The sequence below is a fragment of the Monomorium pharaonis genome, chromosome 10 (assembly GCF_013373865.1).
Source record: "Monomorium pharaonis isolate MP-MQ-018 chromosome 10, ASM1337386v2, whole genome shotgun sequence".
NCBI lineage: Eukaryota > Metazoa > Arthropoda > Insecta > Hymenoptera > Formicidae > Monomorium > Monomorium pharaonis.
Genome location: NC_050476.1, coordinates 16,580,662 through 16,596,291, shown reverse-complemented (window position 1 = coordinate 16,596,291; position 15,630 = coordinate 16,580,662). Strand labels below are relative to the sequence as shown.

Here is a 15,630-nt window from a genome sequence, read left to right as displayed (position 1 = left end):
GCAGCAGGCAGGATGCTTGCACGGACACATATACAAACGTACATACATACACACATGCGCACATTTTCCATAGAACGTATGCTGCACTCGTACACATATAAAAAGAGCGTTCGATCATATTCTCTAGCCAGATTAAGAAAATATGAGATTCGTGCAACAACCGTTGACAATACGCGTTACAAATTACGATAAATTGCAACTAATGGGGGACAGCGGGGAGAGATGTAAGCATGGTGCGATGCTTCCGAATACTATACGCGCCATTATTTGCGGTCCGTCGAATTGTGGTAAAACTAACGTTCTTATAAGCCTGTTGGAAAGTCCGCACGGTGTACGTTTCGAGAACGTGTACGTGTATTCGAAATTGTTGCAACAGCCGAAATATCGTTATCTGGAGAATTTGTTGACTTCGATCGATGAGATAGGTTATTTTACATTCTCCAATAACAGTGACGTTATTCCACCGAGCGAAGCGCGTCCGAACTCAATTTTCGTCTTTGATGACGTTGCGTGCGATAAGCAAGATGTCGTGAGAGAATACTTTTCAATGGGCAGACACTCGAACGTTGACTGCTTCTATCTCTGTCAGTCGTACGCGAGAATACCCAAACATCTTATACGCGACAACGCAAACCTGCTGATCTTATTTAAACAGGACGGTACCAACTTGAAACGCGTGTACAACGATCACGTAAATACTGACATGTCGTACGATGTTTTCAGTAAATTATGTAACGATTGTTGGCAACGTGATTATGGATTTCTAGTGATAGACAAAGACAGTGCGCTTGCTAACGGACGATACAGAAGAGGATTTAACGAGTTTGCAATACCGCAAAGTAATTAGTTATCATCGATATTTCGTCGGGGGTAAAACGATTAACATGGCTGAGAACAAAGATACACGTGAGCGCGAAAAGATTGCTAGAGAAATCGAGAAAACGAGCGAATCGATCCGAAAGAAACATCGCGCTTTGAAAACCGGTAAGATCGAGGAGGAGATCGCGACTAAGAGACACTTTGAACCGCTAATCGAACCGCTACAAAAGATTGTAGACAATTCCGGCGTGCGCGAGATAAAGGACGAGCCGCGTGACACTGACGCAAGCGTCGAAACATTGTTCACCCGTAAACGTGAGAAGGAAGAAAAGGAAGAATATGTCAGTAAGAGAAAACGATCGAACGTCTCATTCGATCTCTCCGCAACACCTCAAAGATCTAATCATTTACAAATTTTAAACGATATACCAATGACAACTTCCACACCGCGTCCCACAACCGTACAGCCGATAGAATCGCTTGAGAATGTTTTCGAAACGACGGACGACTCGCTCGCAACGATTGTTCGAAATCAGTTACAGACATCGCAAGGACGAAAATCGTTGCAAGCTCAATTGGGCCCGTTTGGTCAAAAATTTGTCGGGGCTGTCCTGAGCGGTAGCGGAGAGAGTGATATAGACAACATATACGGTGTTCGTCTCGAGAAGAATGGAATGATGCTCGGTAATAAACATTTTGATGTAGATAACGAGGATAACATAATTATTGATAATGTGCGTTATGTCGATACACCCGGTCTTTACGAATTGATCTTCAAGAAAATCCCCGACGATGACATCTACACAGATGATGATATGCAAAAGTACAAAAGCATATTGTTTGCTACAAACGTGCATAGACGCAATTACACCAAGAGCAGTCAATTACGGGGCAACAGAGGATACAAGTACAAACACCTGATCGCGCCGTTGATGTCGATCGAACCTACGCCAAAAAAGAAGAAATCCGGAAAGGGATTACCTCACGCTATGACGTTAAATGATAACGAGATCGATTATGTACACTGGGACAATCCCAACGAGCTGGTAGATCGTTTGCGGTTGCTCGAAGCATCACGTCGAGCCGGTCACAACGCGCATGACAACGAAATGCTGTCAATTATCGAAGAACTTCGCGAGGTGGGTATTATTATAAATTAACTCGCGTATCCGCGAAACGAGTCAGTCGATCGATTGATGTCACTCATATCGTATCAAAATCAGAAACAATGAGTAATAACGAACGGCAAAGAGACGGTTACGAACGTTTAACAAACGATTTCGAGCGGTTCCTAAATCAACAACGGACGGTTCAGGAACGGTTGTCAGATAGCTATCGAACGATGCAGGATCGTTATCAAACAACTCGGGAACGATTGTCGGATGGTTATCGAACAGCTGTAAATCAGGTCAGGAATAGTTACGAACGATTATCTAATTGATCGGTACCGGAAGACAAAGAACCACTGCTGAAAGACGGTAGAAAGCAGTAATAAACAACAATACAAAAGTGTAACAAACGGTGTAAAAAAAACGGCAACGGAACAGGGAAAACACAAGAAAAAACAGGAACGGAACAGGAAATAACGGGTATAGAACGGGTACGAAACGGAAAAGAACGGGAACGGAACAGGAAATAACGGGTACAGAACGGGTACAGAACGGGTAAAGAACGGAAACAGAACGGGAAAAAACGGGAACGGAACAGGAAATAACGGGTACAGAACGGGAAAAAACGGGAACGGTACAGGAAATAACGGGTACAGAAGGGGAAAAAACGGGCGCGTTATTACTTGATCAATAATAAAGTATAAAACATGAGACCATCGAAATCAAATATTAGTTTCGAAAGGCACCCACACAGCACACTTTATCCTAGGGATGTCCCTGGGATGTCATTTTGGGATATCGCAATATCGTTGGATATCCGTGGACCGTCTGCGATATCCAAGGGATATCCAAGGGATATCCAAGGGATGCACAAATGTCCACCGATTTGACATCCTGTAGATATCTCAAACGATATCCAGAGGATCGTAATATACCCTAGTGAAAAAAATTTGTCAGAATTAAAAAAATTTTTTTCACGATTTCTGATAAATATTCCGATTTTTTATAAGAATTGAAACGTTTCTCGAAAAAACTTTAAAAATGAAAAATTTTGAATAATTTAGAAAATTTTTGAATATTTCTAAGTATTTTTGAGAGTTTCTAAAAATTGAAAAAAACTTGAACAAAAAATAAAAAATTCTAATTATTTTTACGTAATCTTGTAAGAGGAAGAAGACTATAACAACATGTTTCAGCCAAGCCACAGTTGTACCCGTTAAAGCATGTTTAATCTCTATATCTGAAAAAACGGTCACCCATCCAAGTGTCAACCATCGCCGACGTTGCTTGACTTCGAAGACCGTACGCATCCTAACGCCACGTGATAATCCATGAACACTTCTTGTCTATGCATACATATTTGTTATAGATCATTACAATAGACGTTATCAGAAGGATGAAATATGTATAGTTAACTTATATTTTTATGAATAAATATGAAATTTTAGTTTTTTATTCATTTTTACATATGCGTGCAAAATAGCATGTGAAATAACTTATTAAAAAGTTTGTTTTTGCTGTGTTTGTACAAAATCAAAAAAAATTTTTAATGTCATTTTTTATAATTTTTTAGTATTAATATACACTACATTGTTTCGATAAGAGTACTCTCTTTATGTTCCGTTTTAATCTACGTTTCTTAGAGATTTAATTTACGCTTTTATCACTCTTTTATTATATTTTAATTTACTTTTCCTTTACACTTGATTTACGCTCTATTAATTGTAGAGATAAAAAAAATGTGATGGGATATTATCTGAATGTAATAGGATATTGTAAGATATTATAGAATATCTTACAATATCTTATAATATTTTAAAATATTTTTGGGGGATATCGAAATATATTAATGGGACATCATATGATATCTTAAAATATTTTACGATATTTTAAGATATTTTTGTAGGATATCCCGGGAGCTACTTATTGAGATATCCGTGGGATCGCCTTCGTCTGTCTGGGATAATTTGAGATATCCTCAGGATAAAGTGTGCTGTGTGGGCAACAACTCGTCGAGGAACTGCATGTTCCAGCGAGAAGAAATTTTCCACGAAGACGCGTCATAGTTCGGGGCTATGACGATCTATGGCAGGCCGATATCGTTGAGATGATTCCATACTCACGTTTTAACAGGAGCTGCCACTACATACTTACCGTCATTGATGTGTTGAGCAAGCACGCGTGGGCCGTTCCGCTTAAGAGCAAGGGTGGAAGCGAGACGGCCGACGCTATCTCTGAAATAATTCGAGAGAGAGTCCGAAAAACTTGCAAACCGATAAAGGAAAGGAATTTTACAACACTAATGTGCAGAAAATACTTAAAAAACACGACATTAATCATTATTCCTCGTACTCGGTAATGAAGGCATCGGTCGTCGAACAGTTTAACCGTACGCTGAAAAACGACATGTGGAAAATGTTTACGCTCAACGGCAATTACAAGTGGATTGACTTGTTACCGGAGCTCGTGTCGAATTACAATACTCGGAAACACCAAACGATTGGTATGCGACCCATCGACGTAACCCCCGCTGTGGCCGAAAGACTCTTGGATACGGTGTACAGTTCGATAAAGATTGCAGGTCCGGCGAAATTTAAAGTCGGTGACTCTGTACGCGTGAGTAAATTCAAGACGGTCTTTGAAAAGAGTTACACGCCGAATTGGACAACCGAGGTGTTTAAAATTATTAAAGTACAACGTACCAATCCCGTAACTTATCTACTCGAGGATTATCGCGGAACATCTATAGCTGGAGCGTTCTACGAGCACGAGTTGCGTCGCGCAACTCACCCTGACGTATTTCTCGTGGAGAAAGTATTGCGCAGGAAGGGAGACAAGGTCTATGTAAAGTGGTTGGGATTCGATGGATCACACAATTCGTGGATACACAAAGACAATGTTATTTAAGCCATATAAAATTGTTTTTATTATAATTATATAAAAATACAATGTAATCATATAAAGATAAAATACTTTTTTTTTTAATATATCAATAGCTTCTTTATTATCCCTTTCCAATACATTCTTCTTCTTATTACTAATACACGTTCTTGATATAAAATACATACTATAAGATGTCTATAATGCATAAAATATAATCCATAACGCATTGTTCTTAGTATTAATTCGCACACTTTTTTTTTAAAGAAAATAATACAAAATGCATATACTATGAAATATAAATTACAAAAGTATAAAAAATACATAAAATGTAATATATGTGTATAATGTAAAATACATAAAGCGCTAAATGTAAAATTATAAAATAAGTATAAAATGTAAAATACGTAAAAAATGAACTATAAAATATATGAAACGTGAGATGTAATATTAACAAATATATGTAGAATATAAAATACATAATCGCAAAACTATAAAAAACACAAAATAAGAAAATATAAAAGTATAATGTTACAAAGGTATTCGATAATGTCTCCACGGTAACGTCTCGACCGAATAAGGTACGAGATATCTCTTGTCGTCGTACGGACTTAGAGCAATTTTTGTTTCGGACACCGTGTATACTTCGTGCAGCTTAGATCTTATACACGACTGGCGACATTTCGATCTCTTCGTGGAGACAGCGGGTGTAATCGTCAAACGTTATGGTTCGCGCTACTACGTTATTCTTGACACCTTTCGCTTTTTTAGTGTCCTTTTTTCCGTCCACTCTCAACGCGTACATTTTTGCCCTGAGTCCGACAAACTCGGTCATTATCGCGCCATTGTTCTCATCTTTCATTAGACCCGGCACTTTCTTATTCTCGAGAGGTATACCGTATGCGTTGTCGACCGGATAATCGCTCATGTCGAATCTATGAATGTCACGCTTCACGTTTTTGTAAATATCCTCGCATTCGACGTGATATATAAGACTGTCGGTATCTGTGTACATAACTCTACATTTACTACGATATAGAGGCTGCATATACTCGTGGTGAAATTCGTATCCACACAGCACACTTTATCCTGAGGATATCCCAAATTATCCCAGACAGACGAAGGCGATCCTACGGATATCTCAATGAGTAGCTCCCGGGATATCCTACAAAAATATCTTAAAATATCGTAAAATATCTTAAGATATCATATGATATCTTATTAATATATTTCGATATCCCCAAAAAATATCTTAAAATATTATAAGATATTGTAAGATATTCATTAATATCTTACGATATCCTATTACATCCAAATAATATCCCATCATATCTTTTTTATCTCTACAATTAATGGAGCATAAATCAAGTGTAAAGAGAAAGTTAATTATAATGTAACAAAAGAGTGACAGAAGCGTAAATTAAATCTTTAAGAAACGTAGATTAAAACGTCAGAACATAAAGAAAATACACTTATGGAAACAATGTGGCATATTAATAATATGCTACATATACTAAACAATTATAAAAAATGACATAAAAAAATTTTTTTATTTTATACAAACAGAGCAAAAACAGATTTTTTAATAAGTTAGTCTACATACTATTTTGCGCGCATATATATAAATAGTAAAAAAAGTAAAAAAAAATGGTAAAACTTCATATTTATTTATAAAAATATAAGTTAACTATACATGTTTTACCCTTCTGACATCTATTGTAATGATCTATAACAAATATGAATCCATAAACAAGAAGTGTTTATGGATCACCACGAAGCGTTAGAATGCGTACGGTCTTCGAAGTCAAGCGACATCGGCGAGGGTTGACACTTGGATGGGTGACCGTTTTTTCAGGTATAGAGATATTAAACTATTAAACATCCCAGTGAACACAGTAATATAGCAGCAGTGTAACAGCAATGTAACCGAATATAACAGGTTACGTTACTCTGAAATTACACGTAACTTACATGTAAGTTACAATTTCCGACTCAGCAATATAACATGTTATAATTACATGTTATCTAACCGTTACACAACAGTTACAAAGAAAAATAAAAATTTTATTTTTTTTTTTTGAAATTATTTTTATTAACAGCACATACTACATTTAGAATAAATTTTTATTAATTAATTAAATTTAAATTATGTTATTTTTTATTTTATTCTTACTTGCCGCTGCTAGGTTTGAACCCGGAACCTTAGGATTACGAACCTTGTATTCTACCTGCTACGCCAATTTGACTCATCGATATGGATACTTGTTATTGTCTACATATACCTATATGTGAACTGACGCGACTATATTATTTTTTATAAAAGCAATTAAATTTTGCAAAACATATTAAAAATAAATAGCATTAATTTATTTACTTATTAATTTCATTGTTAAATTTATCTTTTTCCATAACTTTAATAATTTGATGGAAATTGCGATCTATTTAGCACTAATCTTTGAAGCGTTCAAATGATTAATTAGATGAATATAGATCGTAATTCTAAAAAAAATTGAATAGTATACATTTATTATTCTGTTTTTGTTCAGCACATGATGAATTTCGATTTTGTGCATTTTTTGTGCGCAGTAATTGTAGACAAACCGTTATTTTGGAAAACATTATTTTTATAATAATTTTTTTTATTATTAAATAGATCTGTCATTCAGGATGGTATGATGTGTGATTTCTGAGTCAACTACGACGCATCGTTTCGTAATAACATTGATACGAACGTGTTATGTTACCATTATACAATTTTTGTTGAATAACTGTAACGCCAAAACGATGTATAACAGCTAGATCACTTGCGTATAACAAATATTACGTAACAGGTTATTTCCATGTCATATAGCACCTATATATACCTATATGTGAATACAAGAATAACAATGTTAAATTACATGTAACTTCCATGTTATATTGCCGCTATAAAATGTGTTCACTGGGATGCTTTAACAGGTACGACGGCTTGGCTGAAACATGTTATATTATAGTCTTCTTTCTCTTACAAAATTGCCGTAAAAATAATTAGAATTTTTTATTTTTTGTTCGTTTTTTTCAATTCTTAGAAACTCTCAAAATACTTAGAAATATTCAAAAATTTTTTTAATTAATCAAAATTTTTTATTTTTAAAATTTTTCTGAGAAACGTTTCAATTATAAAAAATCGAAACATTTATCAGAAATCCTAAAACAAAATTTTTTAATTCTGACAAATTTTTTTACTAGGGTATATTACGATATCTCAGGAAATCCCTTGGACATCCTCTGGATATCGTTTGAGATATCTACAGGATATAAAATCGGTGGACATTTGTGCGTCCCTTGGATATCCCTGGGATATCGCAGACGGTCCACGGATATCCAACGATATTGCGATATCCCAAAATGACATCCCAGAGACATCTCTAGGATAAAGTGTGCTGTGTGGGAACATAGTATATATAGTATACAACATGCAAAAGAGATATTGTTACATTATAGATGGTTAATATTGTAATGAGAAAAAATGAGTCAACAAAATATTTGTAATGTTTGCAGTTACAAATTTGCCTTTTTTTTTTTCATACATACCTCCTGTCCTTTTTCCTGAACTGCCAGTCAAATTGTATAATTTTTAATCTACTGATTTTTGTCATTAACTTTTCTACTTTTCACAAATAATCTTTATTTATTAACCTGATTATGAAATTTTTAATTAGACATCTAGTTGACAAAATTATTAATATTTACAAATATAGATTTTTTATTCTTAATTAACACAGTATATTTTATTCAGAATGTTTCCTTTAAGGTACCCACACAGCACACTTTATCCTAGGGATGTCCCTGGGATGTCATTTTGGGATATCGCAATATCGTTGGATATCCGTGGACCGTCTGCGATATCCGAGGGATATCCAAGGGATGCACAAATGTCCACCGATTTGATATCCTGTAGATATCTCAAACGATATCCAGAGGATGTCCAAGGGATTTCCTGAGATATCGTAATATACCCTAGTAAAAAAATTTGTCAGAATTAAAAAAATTTTTTTCAGGATTTCTGATAAATGTTTTAATTTTTTATAATTGAAACGTTTTTTGGAAAAATTTTGATTAATTAAAAAAATTTTTGAATATTTCTAAGTATTTTTGAGAGTTTCTAAGAATTGAAAAAAACTTGAACAAAAAATAAAAAATTCTAATTATTTTTACGGCAATTTTGTAAGAGAAAAAAGACTATAATATAACATGTTTCAGCCAAGCCGTCGTACCTGTTAAAGCATGTTTAATAGTTTAATATCTCTATACCTGAAAAAACGGTTACCCATCCAAGTGTCAACCCTCGCCGATGTCGCTTGACTTCGAAGACCGTACGCATTCTAACGCTTCGTGGTGATCCATAAACAGGATTCTTGTTTATGGATTCATATTTGTTATAGATCATTACAATAGATGTTGTCAGAAGAATAAAACATGTATAGTTAACTTATATTTTTATAAATAAATATGAAGTTTTACCATTTTTTTTACTTTTTTTACTATTTTTATATATGCGCGCAAAATAGTATGTAGACTAACATATTAAAAAATCTGTTTTTGCTCTGTTTGTATAAAATAAAAAAATTTTTTTAATGTCATTTTTTATAATTTTTTAGTATATGTAGCATATTATTAATATGCCACATTGTTTCCATAAGTGTATTTTCTTTATGTTCTGACGTTTTAATCTACGTTTCTTAAAGATTTAATTTACGCTTCTGTCACTCTTTTGTTACATTATAATTAACTTTCTCTTTACACTTGATTTATGCTCCATTAATTGTAGAGATAAAAAAGATATGATGGAATATTATTTGGATGTAATAAGATATCGTAAGATATTAATGAATGTCTTACAATATCTTATAATATTTTAAGATATTTTTTTGGGATATCGAAATATATTAATAAGATATCATATGATATCTTAAGATATTTTACGATATTTTAAGATATTTTTGTAGGATATCCCGGGAGCTACTCATTGAGATATCCGTGGGATCGCCTTCGTCTGTCTGGGATAATTTGGGATATCCTCAGGATAAAGTGTGCTGTGTGGGTAGTTATATCAGTTATATTATAAAAATTCTTTATCGATAAATCTTTGTGAAAAATTAGGAATTTGTAGAGAAATATATAATCTAATTGCTGTTAAAATTTTAATTTGATAGACAAATATTATATTTGAAATATTTATTTTTAAATGATAAAAAATGTATTATTAATTTATAGTGCTATTATGTCGTTAAAAAATTTGAGTTTTTGTTTATGTTCCTCATTTTCTACTCTACAGTTGATTATAATTTTTCAACATTGCTATGGCCATTTTAAATCTACAGTGCAAAATGTACATTTTACGATGGGCTAGGATAAGACTTGCATGTAAGGCTGACTTTAATAATATCTCAAATATAATGTGGTCAATCGAATTAAAATTTTAACTGTAATTAGATATATTTCTCTATAAACACCTAAATTTTCAAAGATTCATCGGTAAAAGATACTTTTAATATAACCACATCTTAACTATGCCAATTTCAGCAAGTGTCATGTATACCATGGCTCGGCGTTTGGATAATTTATGGGATCGGTATAACGAGTAGCGTCAATGAAACCAGAAATTGCATTGTTAAATGAATAAGATATGGGAAGTATTGAGGATATTGATTGACAATTTGTTGTAAAAGAATCACTTCGTAGCAGTTTCTTTAAAAATGCTCTGTAAATTAGAATAAAGAGAAATTTATTTTATTATTAGATAACTGATTAAAATTAGTTAAATTATTGATAAAAAAGATTTTAAAGTTACATTTTGAAATTAGCCCAAGGAGAAAAGCGAGATCGAATATATTAATTTCAATGAGAGTAATTAATAGTTACAGGTAAGTAAAATTATAATAAATCAATGTTTAAATTAAACTTTATTATAATATAATGGGCAATACATTTATCATTATTATAGACACCTGATTAAATTGATCAAAAATCTGGCAGAAATCGCGGACTTTATCAGCAACTGCAGCCCACACCTCTGCTTCAATATCTTTCAATAATACTTGAAATGCTGGTACAAGATTCGTTTTCGTTATTTCTGGACTAACAGCCTTTCGAAACTGCAGACACAAAATATTTAAATATATAATTTATAGTATGATAAAAACTTTTTTAAAATAAATATCTCAAATATATATTTAAGTTTCTTAAAAAAGGAATGATGAGTAATACAGTTTTAAATTATAATACTTACATCTGTAAACTAACTTATCTGCCACCATGTAACGAACAAGCCATCATTCATCACTGCCGCATTGTCAAAGCATAGGCATAACTAGTTGCTGAACATTCTCTTGTTGTAACAACGCTGCAATATTGATGCAAGCTTCAACAGCCAAAAGACGAACTGAATTCTGTAAAATTACGAGTTGCTCCGTATAACAATCTGATTGACAAAATGGAGAATTCATAAAGTTTTATTGTTTTGATGCACTTACTTGTTCGTCCTGAGCAAGTATAACAAACATGGGTATTAAATCAGATTTAAGGTACTCGATTTCCACAACTTTTGTGAATTCACCTAATGTAGGAGCGGCCTATCTTTGCGCCATAAATGTGTCATCCTGGCACAAACTACAAAAGTAATTTCACCATTCCGCTGCAATATTCGAGTGCGCCAAATGTTACAGTTATTATTCTATATTCTTTAAAAACTAAACTAACATGGATCTATGAGAATTATAAGATAATTACTTTTGATGACTGAGCTCATCCTTGGGTAACAAACGCTGAACAAGCTACATGCCAATGTTATTGATGTGATCCAGTCCCCTAAAGCCAAGCGTTGCACCAATGGCACAAAGTGCTCCACCAAATCTGCAGGACTGTGCTAGGCCGCGACATTTCTTAAGGATTCCACAGCTTTGTCGGATCATTGTTTCCTCCACAGTAGTCAAAGATTCCAATGGTGGCTAAAAAAAAAACCAAGTTATTTCTTCAAAAGACAGAACAAAGATTGATCTTGGAAAAGTATTTTGCCCAATTTGGTATTTAAGATTTTAAAATTAAAAGCTATACTCTCCAGAATGACATATAACTCTATGTAAAAGTGTTTAATTTGCTACTGACAATCTTTGTACTTTTAAAAATAGGATTTAAGTTTGGAATAAGATTTTAATTAGCAAACTAGGTTCGAGCGTGCAACTAGGTTTGTTAACCTATGTTGATTTGTGTCTCATAAAAGGAAGGCAGCCTAAATTAGTAATCGTAATTTAGTACTCACCAGTCTCTCTGCATTCATTTTGGTCTCTCACATTTTCTTTCCTCTAATTTTTTAAATGCCATATGATAAAGGAAGACTTCTTTGGCAATGCTGCAATAAAATTTTACATGGAATAATTATATTTAAAAAAGATACATAATTGCCAAGATAGCAATAAGATATATTAACATATTTAGTAACAACAAACTAGCTGTCTATTCATAATAATAATGAAAATTTTCGATAAAGCGTTCAAAAAGCATAACCTAAAATTTATTTTATCGCGTCAATTATCGTTATGCAAAGAATATTGCCAACATATACATATACAAGTATATATTATTAAACTGTATTTAATGCTTATGAATATATAATTTTTGATAAAATAAGAAGGATTACCTGATAAAATAGCGATAGACGAACCACGCACCAAATGGCAGATGACACCGAATACAAACGTTGTACATTGCCCGTGAATAGATGCGTTCAGTATTTTATTATTACAACGAAATTATTATTTTGAAAATAATTTCTCTGAAATTTTACAGACGTGTTTCAAAAATAATTTTGAAACGATTTACGCAAGAAAAAATAATATTTGACATTATTATAATTTTCAGATACTAACTTTATTTCGTTATTACAACGAAATTATTATTTCCTAAACTCTGAAATTTTACGGACGTGTTTCCCAAATGATTTCGAATCGATTGATGTAAGAAAAAAATATTTTTGACATTATAGGCAATTTTTGGCGATTGTTTGGTACATGTACCAAGGTTGATATTGGTAGGGTTGAAGCTTATCCTGGTACAATGTACCACTACCATGTAATTATGAATGCTAAAACAGACTGGTTCTTTTCTCTTTTCTCATACCACAGATTTGGAAAAAACTACCCTACTTCGTTGCAAGGTATAGCTGGTATCAACCAGAAATGTACCAAAATGGTTAGTCACGCCTTAACCAAAAAGTACCAAACACGCGAAAACGCTCTGGTACATATTGGTACATGTACCAAACCACAGTTTAGCTATAACCAGTTACGACAGTACAGTCGGAACCTTTGATGTTTATGTTACCTAGTCACGTGACCATCCGCCATGTTTTGGATTGTAAGAAAGCGCGTTATTCGAAGATATAAAACAAAAAAAGATAGTAAAAATATTTCTTATGATTCGTGTCAAATTGTTATTAAAGAGATAAGTGAATAAATAAAAAAAATTACAGAAAAAGTTAAAAAAAGTTAAATTCTGAAATGAGGTTAAACAATAATAAATAAATGGATTTTTTGGAAAACAAAAAAATTTTATTCCTGCGTTTCGTCCAGATATGTTTATACACATGACACAGGAAAATCCACCTTTACTAACTTTACTCATTATTATAATTTATTTCAAAATAAATGATTATGAAAAAAACACTGAAGATGATCTTCATTAATAATCTTTTTAAAATAATATCTAATTAATATCGCTTAATATCACTGAAAAATTATTCACACAATATAACCTCTAACACGCAATTATCACATGTCTATAGCTCATAGCTTCGTACCCAGATAGCCAGTTTGGTATAATAAAGATATTAGCATATTCCTATGCATTTATGTCGTCCGTTGTGCTGTTGTTTGCTAGCATTCGATGTCGGAAATAAAATTCTTTGCACGTTTCAAACATTATGCTAGCATTACTTAAGATCAGTGTCGAATGCTAGCAAATAACAGCACAAGGGACGACGTAAATGCATAGCAAGATGCTAACATCTTTATTAGCAACATGAGAACAATTTGTGCTCATACATACATTTGTGGCTATCTGGGGTACCGCGTGGCTCGCCATGTCCGCCATATTTTAGATAGTACAGTTGACGCATGCGTCGTAAAATATTATACGAAGAATTTCGCTGACTGTCGTAACTGGTTATAGCTAAACTGTGACCAAACGATCGCCAAAAATCGCCTTATGTCTGCTAATTGAACATCCGCGGAACTTCATAGGGAATTTTTTAATGCTAACTTTATTTTATTAATTACGATGAAATTATTATTTCTCAAACTCTGAAATTTTACGAGCGTGTTTCCCAAATGATTTCGAGTCGATTGACGTACGAAAAAGTGATTTTTAACATTATGTCTGCTAGCTCAACACCCAATTTTTATTTATTAATTCCGACTAAACTATTATTTCCGGCTATTCCAATCGTTTGGGAATCGTTTGGGCAAGTTTAGGAAATCGCTTTTATAATTTGGGAAATAAGTGGTCTGTTCTTTTTAGCTGCACTGTTGCACTGGTGCAATAAGTTGGAATGAGAAAAAATATACTTGTCTCTTACTTTAACTTATTGCACCGGTGCAACAGTGCAGCTAGAAAAAACAGACCAAATGTTACACGACATTTTCCCGAAAAATGGAGGCGAAAAGGTTGGTACCAACGAAAACTCCTATGGGAACATCATTTTATTTTTTGCAGGTTAGTAACACTGTTCAAGTAGTAATTTGTTAGTTTGAGTAACCTTTTTGACATATGCGCGCGCGCGTATATATAAATAATAAAGTAATAATAAACAGGACTGAGTAAGAGAGGTTAATATTCTTTATTAACTAAATTAAGTTAAAGTTAATAGCTCATAAAATTAATTAAGTTACGTTAAAAGTTACATAATAACAAATTAATTCCAGTTAAAAATTATTTTAGGAAAGCATTATTTATATTTATTAAATTAGGAAGTTATAACTTTTTAATTAGTTACTAGCCAATTCTGATAATTAGACTTCGGATTATATGCAAATTGCATATTTGTTATTTTTTGCATATTTTATTACAGCATTAATAATGTGAACAAATTATAATGTTTTTAATTAATTAATGTTAATTAGTTAAAAACATAATAATTTGTGCACATTATTAATGCTCTAATAGAATATGCAAAAAATAACAAATATGCAATTTGCATATAATCCGAAGTCTACTGATAATAAATTATATTATAGCCGTTATATTTTATAAATGTAAATGCAAAATACTTTGTAGCATTGAAATAAAATTAAATTATATGAAAATGACAAAAAAGTAAAAACATAAAGTGCATATATAGAGATGAACAAAGTAAAAAACTATGATTTATATATATATATGAGGAGATGTATGAGGAGATTATTATATGTGATTAAACAATTTTAGTTTTTCAGTGTTTATACGTGTTTTGATAAATAATTAATATCATTCATAATTGTAGCATCCTTCTTTGCACTGGGATCAATATGCCATTATCGTCAACTGCGGGATGAAACCTGTGCAAGATGAAAGAAGCATAAACGAGGAAGATAGAAGTAAATGAAGAATATACAAATATATATCAGATAAGTAGCTAATATATTCTCATAAAATAAAAGATTATGTATGTATGTGCTGTCTGTAATTGTAGATGTTGTTGGACCGATTCTTTTCTTTCATTAATTTTTGTTCCAGCTTTCCAGTTAACCATGTGCTTGCAAAATGTTAATAGTTGGAGATCAATTCCAATTTCTGAGCTTACTGTGTC

General features: G+C 32.7%; 2 protein-coding genes and 1 pseudogene across 3 annotated transcripts in view; 1 reads left to right on the top strand and 2 right to left on the bottom strand.

Moving 5' to 3' along the window:
• LOC118647631 overlaps nt 1-15,630 on the bottom strand; it is a 377,709-nt gene that overhangs the window by 145,117 nt on the left and 216,962 nt on the right. The gene's annotated exons all lie outside the window — the stretch shown is intronic.
• On the top strand, nt 2,048-4,835 carry LOC118647535. Its single transcript, XM_036292587.1, has 2 exons — nt 2,048-2,227; nt 4,239-4,835. The coding sequence occupies exons 1-2, from the start codon at nt 2,048-2,050 to the stop codon at nt 4,833-4,835; spliced, it is 777 nt and encodes a 258-aa protein (XP_036148480.1).
• LOC118647534 lies at nt 5,464-13,642 on the bottom strand (annotated as a pseudogene).

Bases quoted from the DNA above. Each gene is read 5' to 3' on its own strand.
- LOC118647535 (XM_036292587.1), top strand. From the start codon at position 2,048: ATGAGTAATAACGAACGGCAAAGAGACGGTTACGAACGTTTAACAAAC. The intron at 2,228-4,238 runs GTCAGGAATAGT...ACTAATGTGCAG, and splicing joins ATCGAACAGCTGTAAATCAG to AAAATACTTAAAAAACACGA.